At 43.6% G+C, this 17,927-nt stretch overlaps 1 protein-coding gene across 1 annotated transcript in view; it reads left to right on the forward strand.

The window, feature by feature from the left end:
• The first annotated feature begins 260 nt into the window (after window positions 1-260).
• Window positions 261-17,927, forward strand: part of serpinh2 (serine (or cysteine) peptidase inhibitor, clade H, member 2) — a 41,945-nt gene continuing 24,278 nt past the window's right edge. The window contains exons 1-4 of the mRNA XM_084043564.1: window positions 261-346; window positions 1,448-2,136; window positions 11,327-11,419; window positions 15,117-15,349. Of these exons, the coding sequence (XP_083899690.1) occupies window positions 1,455-2,136; window positions 11,327-11,419; window positions 15,117-15,349 (1,008 nt within the window). The 5' untranslated portion in view covers window positions 261-346; window positions 1,448-1,454. The remainder of the gene's footprint in view (window positions 347-1,447; window positions 2,137-11,326; window positions 11,420-15,116; window positions 15,350-17,927) is intronic.

Genomic DNA, 17,927 nt, shown 5'->3' on the forward strand with positions numbered 1-17,927 from the left:
ATTTGCAATTCAAATCAACCATCATTAGAAAGTTCACAAGTAGGCTATAAGATCGCTTTGTAACGTTGAAGCCGATTAAGCGAGGCGTGACGCTTGCTGCGACGCGTTGTGCTTCTTGTCGGCAAGCGACAGCAGCCCACCGCAGCGCCACTACGTTCTGGAAGTTTGTGGGAATTGGGGAAAGCGCTCCCACTCCCAAAAGGGCAGAAATGTGTGTCTGTATTGTGTGTTTCTGCCACGTCTGAACGCAGTCAGTCAGTCCCTACATCACTTCCCCTCAACATCACTTCCCAAGGACAGCGTCGCAGCTGCAGTACTGGAGCAAGAAACTTTGAATTAATTAACGGTAATTTGGGAGTAAACATCAACCTTTCTTTTCTTATTCTCTTTTTTTTTTAGCTGCAGAGGCTTTCGGATATTTATAATAAAGTAGGAAAACAGATGTTGAGCGTCATTCTGTCATCGTCGGCTTGGCGAATTCAAAGTCAAGAGCAGGGGGCGGGAGGAGGGGGGCGTTGAAAGGAACAAACGCTTTGCTTCATTCTCCTTTTCATCATCATTCCGTTGTTTTTTTTTTCATTTTCTTGACACTGCATCAAAGTTAATTGTGTAACACACTGTATTGGTGCTGCAGTGGGTGTGATCCATTTAAAAAATAGCACGTCGTTGATGATGAAGACTTGGTTTAAAGTTTACAGTTAAAGTTCCCGTGTACTTAGTCAGCAGGGGAGGAACAGAGAGAGTGAACATGCAGTGTGGAAGCAGTGGGAGTCACCACGCTGTCAGAAGGAGGAGGGCCGCAGGCTAGTGCTTTATTACATGAACTGAAACAATGTCTTTGCAAAGGGGCATATAGTAAGCCATATGAGTAAGCCATTTCCTTTGCTATGAGCATAATCTAAACTAGCATTGTAATGTTTAACCCGTTCAATCCGGAACGCATAGATCTGTCATTTTTAGATTTCTTTGGCTATTAAAAAAACAGCAGATCTACAAGCTCATAGTGTGGCTATTGTTTTTGAAAAATCCTGAAAATGTTTGCAAATCTTTAAATGTATATATTTTATAAAGCAAACATTTGCAAAATATTTTGTTCCAGGGACCCCCCAGAAGCAAAGATTTGAGTTACAAATGTTCGTTTTAAAATAATAATAAGAATATATGCATATATTCAAAGATTTGCAGGCATTTTCACAATTTATCAAAAATAGCAGATCCACAAGCTCATAGCGCGGCACTCGGTGCCGCGCTATGAGCTTGTAGATCTGCTATTTTTGAATAGCCAAAGAAATGTAAAATGACAGAGATGCGTCCCCGGATTGAATGGGTTAATGTTTTTTTCATGTGTGAGAGAGAGAGAGAGAGAGAGAATAAGGCATATTGATGAGAAAACATATTAATTAACATGGCAACAACAATGTTGATGGTGTTTCTTTCTCTCCTCCAGGTCTGCCATGCTGCCTACACTCTCCATCTCTCTCCTCATCATCGCTGTGCCAGTTCTCCTATCGCTGGGGGGCAACGCCGCCGCCTCATCAGAGAAGACCCCTGCCGCCGCCCTTGCCAGCCCACCCCCACCCCCCCCACCCCGCCCTCCATCACCCCTAGGGGACCCCACCTGGGCCCTGGGTCTGCGCGTGTACCAGGCTCTCCGCTCGTCCGACTCCCACAACACCGTTTTCTCCCCCTTGCTCTTGGCGTCCTCCCTGGGCGCTCTGGGCGGAGGCTCCGGCGGTAGCACCTCCAGCCAGCTCCGGGACCTCCTCAAGACCCCCTCGTCTTCTTCTTCCTCTTCCTCTTCCCCCGAGGCAGGAAGAGGAGGAGGGGAGGAGCTTTTATCTGGGGCGCTGAAGGCCCTCGGGGAGGCCAACGGGAGCAGCTTCCACCTCCACGGCGCCTCGGCCGTCTTCTCCAAGGAAACGCCGCCCGTGGACCAGGCCTTCGTCAAGGACGTCCGGGCCAGGTTCGGGGTGCAGCACCTGCCTCTGTGGAAGGGAGACTCCCAGGCCGACCTGAAGCAGCTCCACGCCTGGGCCAAGGCTGGCCTTGGCGGGCTGGAGGGGGTCCCTCCTCTAGGGGCCGAGATCCAGGCCAAGGCGGGAGCCCTCATACTGGCCAATGCCCTGCGCTTTAAAGGTGAAGAGAAATAGTGTGCGTGACATACATACATACATAGACCACTTATGGCAAAAACTAAGAACTGTTTCTGAAATACCTTTTAACCACTTTCAACCTGACCTCCCTATTTTATTGAGGCAAACAATAGCAGATCTACAAGCTCACAAAATGTCGCAATGCAACACATTGTAAGCTAGTAGGTCGGACATTTTTTGCTATTTGTCGTACTACCATATGTATATAGTGGTTAATGTCTTGAATATAGTATTTAATGCTGGGCAATATGGACAAAATCAATTATCACAATATGTTTATATACCTTAATACCGTAATGTTTTGATTTAAACATTTAAGCCCTATTTTTGAAAATTCTTTCAAACTACTCTGATAGCATTAAATGTGCCTCTTTCTATCGCCAAATATATAGTACCAGACCTCAGCTGTGCACACAATGACCCTTGACCCCTGGTTAAATTAAAACTAACATATGGTTCATGTGCATATAGCCTCTGAGTTTGGACACAGATAGTCATAACATTACTATTTGATTTGATTTGATATGAGGATATGCCCACTTCTCCTTCAAATTAGATCATTACCTGGCTCTCAATTTGATTAGAAGTCCAAGAAGATGCAGAATCAGAATCAGCTTTATTGTCACATCACAGGTTTACGGACGTAGAGAAGCGGGTGAAATCATTTATCTTGTGCGTGGCTGCACGCTCCATCATTTTGGAGTAGTCTTCCGTGAGTAGGGTTGGGATCAGGGTTGCCAGATCTGCTTATTATAATTTCCCCGCAAGACTTTATTTGAAAATAGCCGATCTACAGATGTGACGTGTTGTGAGCTTGTAGATCTGCTATTTTCAAATAGCTGATCTATATGTTAAAGTGCTCATGTGGCTCATAATCGCTTCTTTTGGGCTGGTTTTCCTCAACCTGGTTGCTTGTTTCTCTCTGGCAATCTGGCAACACTGGTTGGGATCCTTTAGGATTTCAACGATTCTGGTTCCTTAACGATTCCCTCTTAACTCCTTAACTGCCCTGAGTAATGGTGTAATAGTGTGACACTACTGCCAGCGAAAAGGTGCGATTTTACCAACCTTTGAAAAATCATGGACCCTTACGGGTCCATTTGGTTCCATTTGTACACTCTCAGAGTTATGGTGGTCCTTGAAATTTAAAGGTTTGAGAACCACCGGTATTGTAATTGCATAGCAGACGTGAAATAAATCCACATAACCAGCTCTGACAGTGTGATTAAAAAACGGTTCCAGAAACGGTTCCAAATGTGAGGGAACCGATTCCGGTTCCTCAATGTTGGATCCGGTTCCTCTGATTCCTCCGGTTGTGGATCCTAACCCTATCTGTGAGGAGAGAATACAGGTAGAGTGAGAGCAGAATGGAAAGAGATAGAAACAGCTTAAATAAAACAAACAAACATATATACATACAGATAGCGTGTGTGATAGCACATGGTACATATACTGTACTGTACAGCAGTGCTTCTCAAACTTTTTCCATGCCAGGGACCCCCAAATTGATATATATTTGGCCGCGGACCCCCATCTAAAAATATGTTGTGCCAGGGACTCCCAGAAGCAAAATATTTGTGTTAAAATGTTCGCTTTAAAATAAATATATTCAAAGATTTGCGCGAATCTTCAAGATTTTTCAAAAATAGCAGATATACAAGCTCATAGCGCGGCACTCGGTGCCGCGCTATGAGCTTGTAGATCTGCTATTTTTGAATAGCCAAAGTATAAAAGGTTACAATTATTGTGATGCTATATTCACACATTTTGCTGGGGACCCCCTGGAACCCCCTCAAGGACCCCTGGGGGTCCCCGGACCCCACTTTGAGAACCAATGCTGTAAAGTATGTGATGTTGAACATTGGCATCTTATGCAATGCATGTTCTTTCAGAAACATTAGCATAGCCCCATATGAAACGCACACACACACGTGGTCAGGTGCCAGTTAATGAAAATAAAGTCTTAAAATAGAAGGAAAAAAATCGCTGCACACTCATAACTTCCGAAGCAATTATTTATTAGCACATAAAAGAGATTAAAAATAACCAACGTTTCGGCAGTCAGTCTGCCTTCTTCAGGGTTGATTTGATTAACATTAGCATATAATTTATTTCTAAATATCAAGTCCAGCCTCAGAAAATATACCTGCTATCTATCTCCCTTGCCCAAGGATGATTATGGGTAATACTAATATCCCATTTAAATATCTGTTTTGTAAGTCTTCCCTCAGACATGTATGTAGTGTCTATTCCACGACTATCATATTTCATTTATGTCTGATATCACAGAATTCCCAGACTATAAAGTGTATTGCCTGGCCCCAGTACTATCTCACACTGTCTTTGAAGTGTGGTCTCAAGAGCTTGAAAATGCTGTCATTTTTATAGCTTATGGGAATTAATTATAGTTGAATGAAAACATGTTACTTGATTTATACTTCATCATTATCGATTGAGTCGTGTGCAGATTAGCAAGCTCACAAACGGAAACCTTCGGGGAGTCGGAAGGTTCCTGGTTCGATTCCCGGCTCTCGCTGGCTGCCTGTTAAAATGGCCTTGAGCAAGACACTTTAATTGTAGCCCCTAACTGCTCACAATGAGCAGGTTGGTGCCTTGCGCATGGTTGCTTTCACCGTCGGTGTGTGAATGCAATGAACTTTGTAACGCGACTGGACAAAGGCGCTACATAAATACAGCATTTACCATTTTACCAACAGAACCCGGTCACTCAAATCCTCCTCTAGCCAACCGGTTGCATGTATCATGTAGCTATGTGCAGCCAATGGCAGAAGTATTTGGCTGGACAGTAAGCTCATCACATCACATTGCAGCCAGGCCCGAACAATTGAACGGTGTTGAAATCCATCAGCCCGGGCTTCAAAATCGCAGCCACTTGGAATGCCGCAGTGTGTCTGTAAACGGGCATGAGCACTCTATCGGAGGGGCCGGTCCAGCAATGAGTTAACTTACCCGGGTTTGACTGTTAATTGTGATTAATATTAGCATGTGTGCGTGCCCACGGGTCTGTGTCAGTGCTCACAAAGCTCCGACTGTGCTCTCGCCAGCTCGTCCATCAAAGCGGCCGCGTTGCCAGCATCGCCCACCTGTGTGCCTCTACGCGCGCACGCGCAGAGGGGGCGCGTGCGCGCGCGGCCACCCGTTGGACCCCAGCTGGTGGACACAGCAGATAAAGGATGATTCTGGGGTCTATCACTGAGAGCTTATTCATCTTCCGTTGGGGGGTGATGTGTCATCTTAAATAATTGAGTAACAAGTGTCCAGACTCCCTCCCCGCGGCGTCGTGCCCAACATCTGTGCTCGGAGCGCTCCAAGTCTGCCGCAGAGCTGGGCTCTGATCTGCTCTTTTGTGGAGGGGGGGCCGCAGTGGCACGGAGTCACTTGCCTTTTTGCTGCAGGCTTCAATGCGTCCGCTTTTGAAGAGCCCTGATCTGTCATTGTTGCATGGCGCCCCCTGTTGGAACATTGCTTACAGCCCAACTGGGGGGGTGGTTGATCCTTCGACGGAGTCGGTCGCTGAATTCAGTTGTTTAACTCATTAAGGCCTGAGGCTGATTCTATACAAATGTCTTCTAAATCCTAACAGTTTTATGAAAAGCGTATGTTTCTTTGTCGGTGGTTCTCAAACCTTTTCATGTCAAGGACACCAAAAATGATATGTATTTGGCCGCGGACCCCCTCCTTCCCCTCCCCATCTCAAAATATTTTGCTGAAGGGACCCCCAGAAGCAAAGACTTGAGTTACAAATGTTCGCTTACATTTTTGAGTGGTGCCAACCACTCCTACATTTGACTTTGTCCGTGTGTCCGTATGTCCGTCCGTCCGTATGTCCGTCCGTATGATTGGTCAAGCTTCACGTGACACGTGACAATAATATTGTTGCTGATTGCAACACAAGGATGCAACCAGTTACACTTTCAAAGGCACCACTCTCTTCACACTGGGTGTGATTTTATTTATATAGATATAACATTTTCATGATTTTTCTAAAATGGCAGATCTACAAGCTCATAGCGCGGCACTCGGTGCCGCGCTATGAGCTTGTATATCTGCTATTTTTTAATAGCCAAAGAAATCTTAAAATGACACAGATGCGTTCCCAGTCCTAAAGTGTTAACGTAGTACAACAGCTTTTCTTTTTATGTCGTGATTTGTGAATGATCTGCTGGTGTAGGTACATTTTGTCATAATTAATTTACAACAGAGCTGTATCTTTGGTCAAGGGGAAAAAGGCGATGTATCACCTTTGTCAAATGGTGCTACTGTATACAGAACCATTAGAGGTGCCTAAACTAAGATGAAGAACCAGCAGAGAACCTTTACAGCAGTGGTTCTCAAACGGGGGTCCGGGGACCCCCAGGGGTCCTTAAGGGAGTTCCAGAGGGTCCACAGCAAAATGAGTTAATATAGCATCGAAAGTCAGTCATCGAAAGTCAGTCAAAAATAGCAGATATACAAGCTCATGGCGCACTCAACCGAGTGTTGCGCTATCAGCTTATAGATCTGCTATTTTTGAAAAATTGTGAAAATGTGTGCAAATCTTTGAATATATATATTTTTAAGCGAACATTTGTAACTCAAATCTTTGCTTCTGGGGGTCCCTGGAACAACATATTTTGAGATGGAGGTCCGCGGCCAAATACATATCGTTTTGGGGGTCTTTGACATGAAAAAGTTTGAGAACCACTGATGTACTAGTAACAGTTTTTTTTTTAAACTGTTAAAAAAAACAGCATACAGGGGCTGAACGGGCTCAAAGAACCACTGAAAAACCTAAAACGAATCTGTGTGTGTGAGAGGCCAAATCAACTCAGCCTCAGAGTCGAGTCATCCTCTCATCCTGTGTGTTTCTCTGACCTGCAGCCAGTGGTGGGTGGGTGGGTGTGTGTGTGTGTGTGTGTGTGTGTGTGTGTGTGTGTGTGAAGCCTGCAGGTGTGTGAAGGAAGGCTTAGGTTTGTTCTAGTTTTTTCGGGACATAAAAAAGACACAATGCACCAAACTGCATCCTCCTGTTCTCCCGCACACTTTCGCAGTCTCTTTGTTTTCGGCCGCCGGGTCCTTTTGCACATCGCCATCTCATCTGTCTTGTCTGCTGCCATCTCCTCTTCCCCGTCTCACTCCCAGCAGCCCTGCTGTTCACACGATTATATGTTGCTAGCTCCCTCTCCCTCCCTCTCCCTCCCTCCCTCTCTCTCTCCCTCTCTCCAGGTATTGTCTTCCTCTCATCTAAAAGCCTTTTATATCCGGCTAATGTTCGGTGCGCGACACCGTCGTACGGCGGAGTATAAGTCAGGCTATTTGGAGGAGAGAACAGGTGGCCAACAGACAGACAGACAGACAGACAGACAGACAGACAGGCTCCCGGAAAAATAACATTGGCTGACAGACTGAACATTGATAAGCAATTTAATTAATTTTCTTTGTTTGATGTTTTGACTTCATTATGAAAATGAGTTTTTCTGTTGAACCCTCGTTGGTCCGTTCATTAATTTTTTTGCGGCGGAAATACACAAATTAGATTACACGGCAGGTTGGGGCTCTTCAAATTAGATTACCGCAAATTGAATTCCTTTAGTTTTGATTTATAATTTAAATGTAGTCGATCGTTTGTGTGTCTGTCGTTGCGCTAACTTTTTTTCTTCCTCTGCGTTTGAGTTTGTCTTTGATACCGCGAGGGGTCCTGAGGCAATACTCGGCACGCTGATGATGCAACGGGTCTCACAGAACGACAATGGCGGGGAATTCTTTTGGCGTGGAGAAGGCATCTGCTTCCTCTAATGTTCTTTTTTTTTGTTTGTTTGTTTGTTTGCTTCCCTCTTGCTCCTTCTAGTTAATTATTGAAGAGAAACAAGGGGTGGGAGGGGCGAGCTCTTTGCTGTCGCCCTCCCCCACTCCCTTGGCTCTATGCATGACTCAAAGAGAGGAGAGAGAGAGAGAGAGAGAAGGAGGGGGAGAGAATTAGTGGACAGGAAATCAGAGGGGAGTAATGTAAAGGAAACAGAATGGAGAGGAGAGGTCTGTTGTTGAGCCAGAGGAAATGTGATGAGACGGAGACTTCTGGGTGGGTTTGGCGGACAAAGCGATGGAGACTGGCGTAATTTTGCATGTGTGAGCGGAGTGAAGAAAGCATGGGGTTAGACCACTGAGAGAGACGGAGAGGGAGAGGGAGAAAGACGGGAAGATGGGGAATGACAGAGAGAAGGGGTGAGGCAGAGGGGGAGAGAGGAGGAGGAGAGAGAAAGAAAGGGGAGAGAGGGAGGCCTACCTTGGGAGTTCCAGTCCATACTTGTTAATTAATTCAGGCTCTGTGCTTTGTTTCAAGACAAACAAACAGTGGAAACGGAGAAAAATAGGATCCCCCAGAAAAAGGAGGGGGAAAAAAATACAATAAAATAAAAGCCGAGAAAAGCGTGCACACGAGGGGAAACAACAAGTCCCCACATATTTAACCTCTAATAACGGCTTTTAAAATACCACAAACCACTTGTAATCAGAAGTTGATGAGGGAGAGGAGAGCAGCAACACGGTCGGCCTCATTGATTCTCTCCCTTGTTCTTTTCTTATTATGTATTCCCGATGTCTTGGCGTAATATGGGCCGGGAGAATGCGAATCGGGTTTCTTTCTTTCTCCGAGATTGCAATTGTCTCATTGTTTATTGTCGGGAGGGATTGGATATTAATGGGTTGGTGGGTTTTCAAGTATATGGACCGGACCTCCTCCTCCTCTGCTAGGGCTGTGGCCAGGAGGCGCTGGGAGATAACACAGCGCTCGGCCAGGAGGAAGCACACGCCGAGCTTGTCTAGACACCGCGGCCCCCACACAGCCCTCACACGCCCCCCAAATCACCACGCATCGCCTAGCTTTGAATGCTGGCCCAGGTACTAGTGTGCTTCTTGCCAGGTATCACCTCATCATGGTGTTTTTTTGGACACATACAAAACATACAGGGAGAACTAGAGGTTACGTATGTAACCCCGGTTCTTTTACTCTTTTTCCCCACATGTTACTGCATAGCGGACGAATAATGCCACCCAGGTAACACACATCGGCTGTTGCTGTTGTGGTTATAACCCGTTTAGACCGGGAAAGAATCTTGTATCATTTTTTTTTATTTCTTTGGCTTTTCAAAAATAGCAGATCTACAAGCTCAGTGCCTCATAGCGTGGCACCGAGTGCCACGCTATGAGCTTGTAGATCTGCTATTTTTGAAAAATCATGAAAATTCCTGCAAATCTTTGAATATACATATATATATAGCAAACATTTTTCGCTCAAAACTCAAATCTTTGCTTCTGGAGGATTCTACAAATGTCTTCTAAATCCTAACAGTTAGTTTTTGGAAAATAACGTATGTTGCTATATATATATCAGTGGTTCTCAAACTTTTTCATGTCGAGGACCTCCAAGATTATATGTATTTTGCCGCGGACCCCCATCTGAAAATATTTCGTTCCAGGGACCCCCAGAAGCAAAGTTTTGAGTTATAAATGTTTTTATATATTCAAAGATTCGCACACATTTTCTCGATTTAAAAACAAAAATAGCAGATATACAAGCTCATAGCGCGGCACTCGGTGCCGCGCTATGAGCTTGTAGATCTGCTATTTTTGAAAAGCCCAAAGAAATATAAAAGTGACACAGATGCGTTCCCGGTCTTTATGGGTTAAAAAAAAGAAAGAAAGGAAGTCATATCCCGTTTCTCACTCCTCCAGAGTTTGTGAAAGTGGAGATGGGTGCCTGTGGCTGGTGTTTGCCTGTTCTTTGGAAGAGCAAATTCCATTCCATCCGCCGCCCGCGCGCCGTGATTGGCCGTGCTCCGAGGTGAGGTGAGGCGAGGTGAGCCTGGTTTACATCAGGCTCACTCTCCGGTGTCAGATTCATGCTAGGGCTGGTCATTAATATATGGATAATATATCCATTTCGTGATACGTGACTAGATATTGTCTGGGATTTTTTTAATATCGTAACATGATACCGCATAAGTGTCCTGGTCGTTTTCTGGTTTTAATCACTTAAAGGCGCACTGCGCCCTTTTTCAACCATATCGTCATATTATTGGTCCTCACTAATGCTCATTATAAGACGGCGCCATTTCTGTCTACTCCCACTCATTGGTCTCATTGATGGGCTGTGGACAGTTCAGAAACCTACCTACCGGTGACATCATCGATGTGGATTCTGAACTACTACAAACTACAGCCTTTCTCTTGCTGGAAAGTTATCTTAGTGAAATAGAAGCCTTTGTTGTTGCTTAGGAAAAAAACATCTTATTTGGAACACAGCGGTTAGACAGAAATTATACTGCGCGTCATTGAGGACGATTTATATACATTTAACCCATTAAGACCTGGAACGCATCTGTGTCACTTTTTGATTTGAGCTAAAAAGTATTATTTTACACTTTGGCTATTCAAAAATAGCAGATATACAAGCTCATAGCGCGGCACCGAGTGCCGCGCTATGAGCTTGTACATCTGTTCTTTTTGAAAAATGGAGAACATTTGTGCAAATCTTTGAATATATATATATATTTTTTTCTTCCATATTGCCCAGGCCAGCCATAGTTCTATTATCTATTTCTTTACCCAGGTTGATCTGGTCACTCCATCCAGTGTCTCCTCTCTCCGGCTCTATTGAACTGGCCACGGGGGTGTCTGGCAGACAGTATAGGAAGGCAGTTTATTACCGCCTCACCAATTCCGCTCATCTCCTGTCCCCCTCCGTCGGGCAGCAGTCAGGGGGGGTTGGGGGGGGGGGGCGTCACCGAGCACACCGGGGAGGGCACACCGGTGAATGAGGAAGGTGTGTGACCTCACGGACCTCATAACCGTCCCCGTATAGCCCTCCACACACACAGGTTTTATGGAGAGCAATATAGGCTTTTTTTTCAATGCACTCTCTCTGTATATCAATGTTTGATGACTCGGTGTCAGTGTGGTATGCGCGCGGCACACAGCGGCCACGCGCCTTCATGAATGAGCGCCCGCCGGGTTGAAGCCGGGGTGTCCTCCCGCCCCCGCACGTACCTTTTGCGTATTTCAATATTTTTCTAAGGGCCCATCCATGCGAAGCATCCAGTATTTAAACCGGCTCTGACCTCGTGTGTCTGTCTGCCTGCCTGTCTGCCTGACTGTCTTCCTGTCTTTCTATTCAGGGCTGTGGGGGAGAGAGTTCAGCGTGGACCACGGAGATAAACGCACCTTCTTGGGGAAGAAATACACCAAAGTTCCCGTAATGCACAGGGCAGGTAGGTGCAGTATATGGTTAATGCCATGGGTGATGGGAGAAGTACTCCAGTTTTTTTACTTAACCACTTGAAGCCTATAGAATCCCCCGAACATTTGCTAAAAACAGCAGATCTACAAGCTCACAACGCATCGTGAGCTTGTAGATCAGCTATTTTCAGCAAAGATATGAAGTATGAAGTAGTGAACACAGGAAGGGGTCTAATTTACTCCGGTCAACTTAGTGTATGGTTTTAAGTCGAAAAAATAGAAATATCACAATGTAGAAATATTCTGTTCCATGTAAAAGTCAGGTATTGAAAATACTCATAAAAAATACCTGAATCATACAGAATGGTCTATTTCACAATCATATTATTGACTATGTATATTATTATTAATGCATTAATGTGTCAATCACTTTAAAGTTGTAGCTGGTTAAAGGTGGGGCTGATTATAATGACTTTAAGTGCTGCTGGGAAGTATAACCTATAATAATACATAATCTTGTATCACTTAATTTATGTTTTGCATCAATAATCAAAATATCGAAGTAACTAAAGCTGTCAAATAATTGTAGTGGAGTAAAAGGTGCAATATTTGCCTGGAGATGTAGTGGAGTAGAAATATAAAGAAATGTAATACATTGGAAATACTCAAGTAAAGTAAAAGTACCTCAAAATGATACTTATGTATTATTCAAAATGACAAAATACTTATGTACAGTACTTGAGTAAATGTACTTGGTTACTTACTCCACCACTGAATAACACCATCTACCACACGGCAGGAATCCAGGTTTTGAAATGACTTAAACATGTGCCGTCTTATTATTATTCATCAATGTGTGGCCTCTGACTTATTTATTAATAGGTTTTCATATTTAACCCTTTTAGACCGGGAACGCATCTGTGTCATTTATTTATTTGGCTATTCAAAAATAGCAGATATACAAGCTCATAGCGCGGCACTCGGTGCTATTTTTGAAAAATCTTGATCATTCAGTGCAAATATTTTAATATATATATATTTTTAAAGGGAACATTTGTAACTCAAATCTTTCTGGGGGGGTCCCTGGAACAAGATATTTTGAGATGGGAGTCCGTGGCCAAATACATATCATTTTGGGTGGTCCTTGACATGAAAAGGTTTGAGAACCACTGATATTAAAGCAACATACTGTAAGCTTTTCAGAAAACTGTTAGGATTTAGAAGACATTTGCAGTATCCCCCCCAGAAGCAAAGATTTGAGTTACAAATGTTTGCTTTAAATATATATATTCAAAGATTTGGTCACGATTTAGAAGAAATAGCAGATCTACAAGCTCGTAGCTATAGAGCTTGTAGATCTGCTCTTTCTGGACACGGATTAAGATTCCGATTCTTTCCTGGTCTTAATGGGTTAATGTGTGCATTGCCCTGCAGTCAGGGCGAGGTGCACTGTGTATTTTGTGCTGTCACAGCAGTCGAGGGAGCCGTGGGAATTCACAGCAGATGCTATTCCATCATGTTCATGCTTCATGTCAATCTTGTCCTACACAAACCTTATCTCGCTTAACCCTTTAAGACCCCCAGAAAAGCAGGGATTTGAGTTATAAACGTTTGCTTTAAAAAAAAATATATATTCAAAGATTTGCACAAAATGTTCACGATTTATCGAAAATAGCAGATCTACAAGCTCATGGCGCGGGTGCCGCGCCATGAGCTTGTAGATCTGCTATTTTTGAATAGCCCAACGAAATCTAAAAAATGACACACAGATGCGTTCCCGGTCTTAAAGGGTTAAATTGAAGCCAGACGTCAATCAAACTCTCGGGAAAGCAAATAAATAAATACAAATGAAAGATATTAACGATAATTCCGCATCACTGAACACTACAGGATATTGAAGATATTATCTTGCCAAGCAGAACTATGAATCGCCATGCGTTTCCTCCATCTCAGCTGTCCAACACACAGTTTTTTTTTGTTGTTCTTTTTTTTTGCACATGGATACAATTCAATTAGTCTTGTGTGGCCAGACTGTTGCCTCCCACAATTTTCAAATGTACAGGTTGGACACTCTGGAAGCTCTGATCATGATTAAAATATGAAGCGGCTGTGAAGCCGCCTCCCCACTTCGGTTTCGTCTTTACAGTCGCGCAAACTTATTCTAATACAAATCAAAATCATCAAAGTATATTATATAGCTTGCTGTTGAGCAGAAATGGAAATTTAAAAAATTAAAAGCAAAGATATTTTAAAATATATTTTCGCGAACGGAAGTGCCAGCTTCCTCTCTCGAATTTTGGGAGGTGTACTGTAGTTCCAGACTCTATATAGCATTCGGAGATTGTGGAATAGTTGTCTGGCTACGCGAGACTACGCCTCAATTGCACTAGGCGTGTACAGTAAGTAGCCGCTTCTGATCCGTTTCAACTCTGGACAATGCTTGTGGTTCCACCTTACAGGTTTCAGACGTGTCCCAGTAAGCCGAGCGTCTCTCCGCCTCACACCTCGCTCTCGAAGACTTATCTCTCTTTGGTCGCATGCGACCGTCTTAGATAAATATCAAGAATGTTTGATAGTAATCTATGCGTCTGTGAGCAGATCTTGGACATGTAAGATCGGATCTACAAACCCCTCCTCACACTACAGGATCATCTGGGCAGATAATCGCCTCGAACCGGGAACACTGGCCTGTAATTGTCAGGCAGGCCGTTTCTGATCCAAACATCTCCCCATTTATCCTGTAATGCAATGGTCCCCCATTCCCAACCTTTTTTTCCCCCTGTGGAGCCCCCCGCTTCTTATGTCTGACGATGCTGAGATCCACCACATGTCCGCGCACGCACGCACGCACGCACACACACACACACACACACACACACACACACACACACACACACACACACACACACACACACACACACACACACTTGTGTTTTTCAGACATGTTAACCACTGAAGCCCTATATACTTCTCGTAAGATGAATAATAAAAAGAGCCGATTATGTTTGTAGATCTGCAATTTAACTTTTTTTTGAAAAATATATAAAGTTGGATTGATATCACATTGAGAACAACATGGCACACAGTGGATGAAAGCAAGTTATGATTTTGTGCAACAAGTTTAAAATGTTTTCCCAACATTTCCAAACTATTTCCAGGGCCTCACAATGTGTCACGTTGCGACGCGTTGTGAGATGGCTTTTTTCTAGCCTGGCATGGCCAGACTAATATCACTGCGTAGATATTGGTCTGGAATCTCTGTGTGGAACCTGCATTTCCGAGGGGAAAATTCATAAAATGCCTCTGGTGATTGGTCCCTCACAGTTTCGGAGGGAGAGAAATGGAATCTCTATCTGCCAAGGGCAATTTTTTTTTGCAATGGCAGATTTGTCTGGAACCAGGCTAGCTTTTTTCGGCCACAAGATTTTGTGTAGAGTGTACAGAGCCAAAGGTTAAGTTTACTATATGTTTTAATGGTTTAAGCGGTTAAATGTCTGAATTAACATGAATCCAACATATGAATTGAAAATAAAATCTAAAGAAAATGTGTAAAATAAAGTGCTGTGAAACAAGTCTATAAGGAGATCTATGAAAAGGTTTTAACACCATTTTTATACAAACATGTAGCAGGGGGTCCCTGCTACATCTCTCAGCTAAGTGATCCTTGGCCTGAAAGACGTTAAAGACCCCCGTTCTAAATCTTCCATTTTGTGTCCCCATGTGGCCCAGGTGTGTACCGTCACTACGAGGACATGGAGAACATGGTGCAGGTGCTGGAGCTGGGGCTGTGGGGGGGCCAGGCCAGCCTGGTGCTGCTGCTGCCCTTCCACGTGGAGGGTCTGTCCAGGCTGGACAAGCTGCTCAGCCTGGAGCTCATCAGCACCTGGCTGGACAAGAGCACGCTGATGAGCACCGCCGTCTCCATGCCGACGGCCAACATCACCTGCACGCTCAGCTTGAAGGTACACGCACGCACGCACTTTTGTAGTGTTACCAGTGGTGGAGAAAGTACTCACATTTCTTACTTTAAGTAAAAGTATCAACACTGCAATGTTGAAACACTGTTACAGGGAATAAATAATAAATAGGGCTGAAGTGGTTAATGTATGTTTTGTAACAATAATCTACAAAGTAACTAGTAAGTTTTCAAATAATTGTAGTGGAATAAAAGTACAATATTTGTCTCTTAGATGTAGTGGAGTAGAAGTATAAAGTATAGAAAATTGGAAATACTCCAGTAAAGTAAAATTACCTCAAAATGACTTGAGTACATGTACATAGTTACTTTACACCACTTAGTATTACTATACTTGTGAGGACATCGACATTTTGGGATAGCGATAGTATGTATTTTTTTTTATCCCTCTTATATCCCCTCTACAAGGGTGACAATGACTTAAAATGGATCTGGTATAAAGCTTACCTAACCCAGACCAACCTCCATTAAATTTAATTCACCAAATATCACAGTACATAACTTCCATCTGTGATTCATGTGTCTGCCTGCATCTGACACCACGCCAAAACTATGACTGTGAATATGAAAATAGCACGTCTACAGCTTGTGGATCTGCTATATTTGCTATTTTTGCAATGAGGCTTAAGTGGCTAAGACTCAAGCAGGTTTATTTGTCACTACTCAAGCAGCGAAATGCGTGTGTGCAAGATCTGGAAATACTGTGCAACATCAACATAATAATAAATAACTAGGGATGCACCGAATATTCGGCTACCGAATATATTCGTCCGAATATGTGCCAAAATAAGCTTATTCTGTATTCGTATTCTGCCTTAAAATCTATTCGGCCGAATACCGAATGTATATATATATTTTATAACTGATCTCGATATGGACCCATAGTGATTATAAGTTTTGCCATAATCATGTAGCTCTACACAGAGGCACAGCCATGACAGCAATGGTACAAAAAAGTGTTTTAAAAAAAAATAAAAATATATATATATATATATTTTTTTTTAAATCATATTCGGTATTCGGTTATTCGGCCAACTGTTTCCTATATTCGGTATTTGGTTTCGGCCAAGAATTTCCCATTCGGCGGATCCTTAAAGTTGTGCTGTGCAAATTAAAAAAAACATTTTTAGCAGCCTCTGCTGGTCATTACCGTCACTGCAGGCCGTTCGTTTATTACTGCGTTACCCAGAATTCCATTTGTTTTCAACGGAAGACGGAAGTGTTTCAAAAAGCGTTCTTTTAATTGTTTTATACGATCTGTGGATCGTTTCTCTTAGACAGTGGAGCTTTAGTTACCGTGAGCTGTGTTTTCTTTTTCGTTCTTTTTCTTCTTCGTTCTTCAAATCATACAATCTCATAAAATCAGCGTGAGTTTCCTTTTGTTATTAGCGCGGTAGTTCCTGGCCAAACAGGAAACCGGTGCATTTCCGCTTCCATTTTCCGGCCCGATGACGTCAGTATCGCGGGAACGTCAACCCCGACCCTGTTCAATAGAAAATATATAAATAAAAGGCTTTCGGGGGTGAAATTCATGGAGTGGGTGTTGTGAAACATTTGCCACTCACAAAAGATATACAATTTAACTTTAGTTTTATTGAAAAAGTTACCTAGCATTACTTTAATAATAACAACAATAAAACTAAGATAAGAAGAAGCCCGCAAGTTCTTCTGCCGTTCCCAAGTTCTCCCTGTGAACCCTGGACTGGCTCCAGCAGAGCCTGGCAGAAGGCACGATGCTCCGTCCGTACTGGGCCCGACCCCTCTCGAGCCCATAGCCCCCCGCTCGCTGCCGCGTCAGCAGCCCCCGGTGCCATGGGCGCTAGCCTTGGGTCTCCCCGGAAGGGGGAGTGGTGCACCCTCAGGGACCCAGATGCTGCCACATGGCCAACTTGTCCAGTAGGGATTGATCGGGGGGCTATGAGGGGGGGAGGGTGACGAAGGTCACCTTTGAGCAGACGTCTTCTTCCATAATGCCCCCCCCCCCCTGCCACCGCCACTGCATGACTGGCGAGGGAGATGCAAGAGTTTCTCTCTTAAGCCATTAAGGCAGGGAACGCATCTGTGTGTCATTTTAAGATTTCTTTGGCTATTCAAAAACAGCCGATCTACAAGCCCATAGTGCGGCACCGAGTGCCGCACTATGAGCTTGTAGATCTGCTATTTTTTTTTTTATCGTGACATTTTTTAAACATTTAAAACATTTAATAACATTTTTAACTCAAATATTTGCTTCTGGGGATTCTACAAATATGTTGTTATATATCAGTGGTTCTCAAACATTTTTCATGTCAAGGACCCCCAAAATTACCCCCCATCTCAATATATTTTGTGCAGGGACCCCCTCAAGCAAAGATTTGAGTTAAAATGTATCTATATATTCAAAGATTTGCACAAATATTTCACGATTTAAGAAAAATAGCCCAAGAAAAAAAAAAATGACACACAGATGCGTTCCCGGTCTTAATGGGTTAAGCCCAATTTAAATGTAGTCCTATGATGGTGTTGAGCGACAAATATATGCGATGCATTGTGAGCTTGTAGTTGCCATTTTCGGTGTGCAACAC

The sequence above is a fragment of the Gymnoscopelus microlampas genome, assembly GCF_963454915.1.
Source record: "Gymnoscopelus microlampas genome assembly, chromosome: 19".
Classification (NCBI taxonomy): Eukaryota; Metazoa; Chordata; class Actinopteri; order Myctophiformes; family Myctophidae; genus Gymnoscopelus; species Gymnoscopelus microlampas.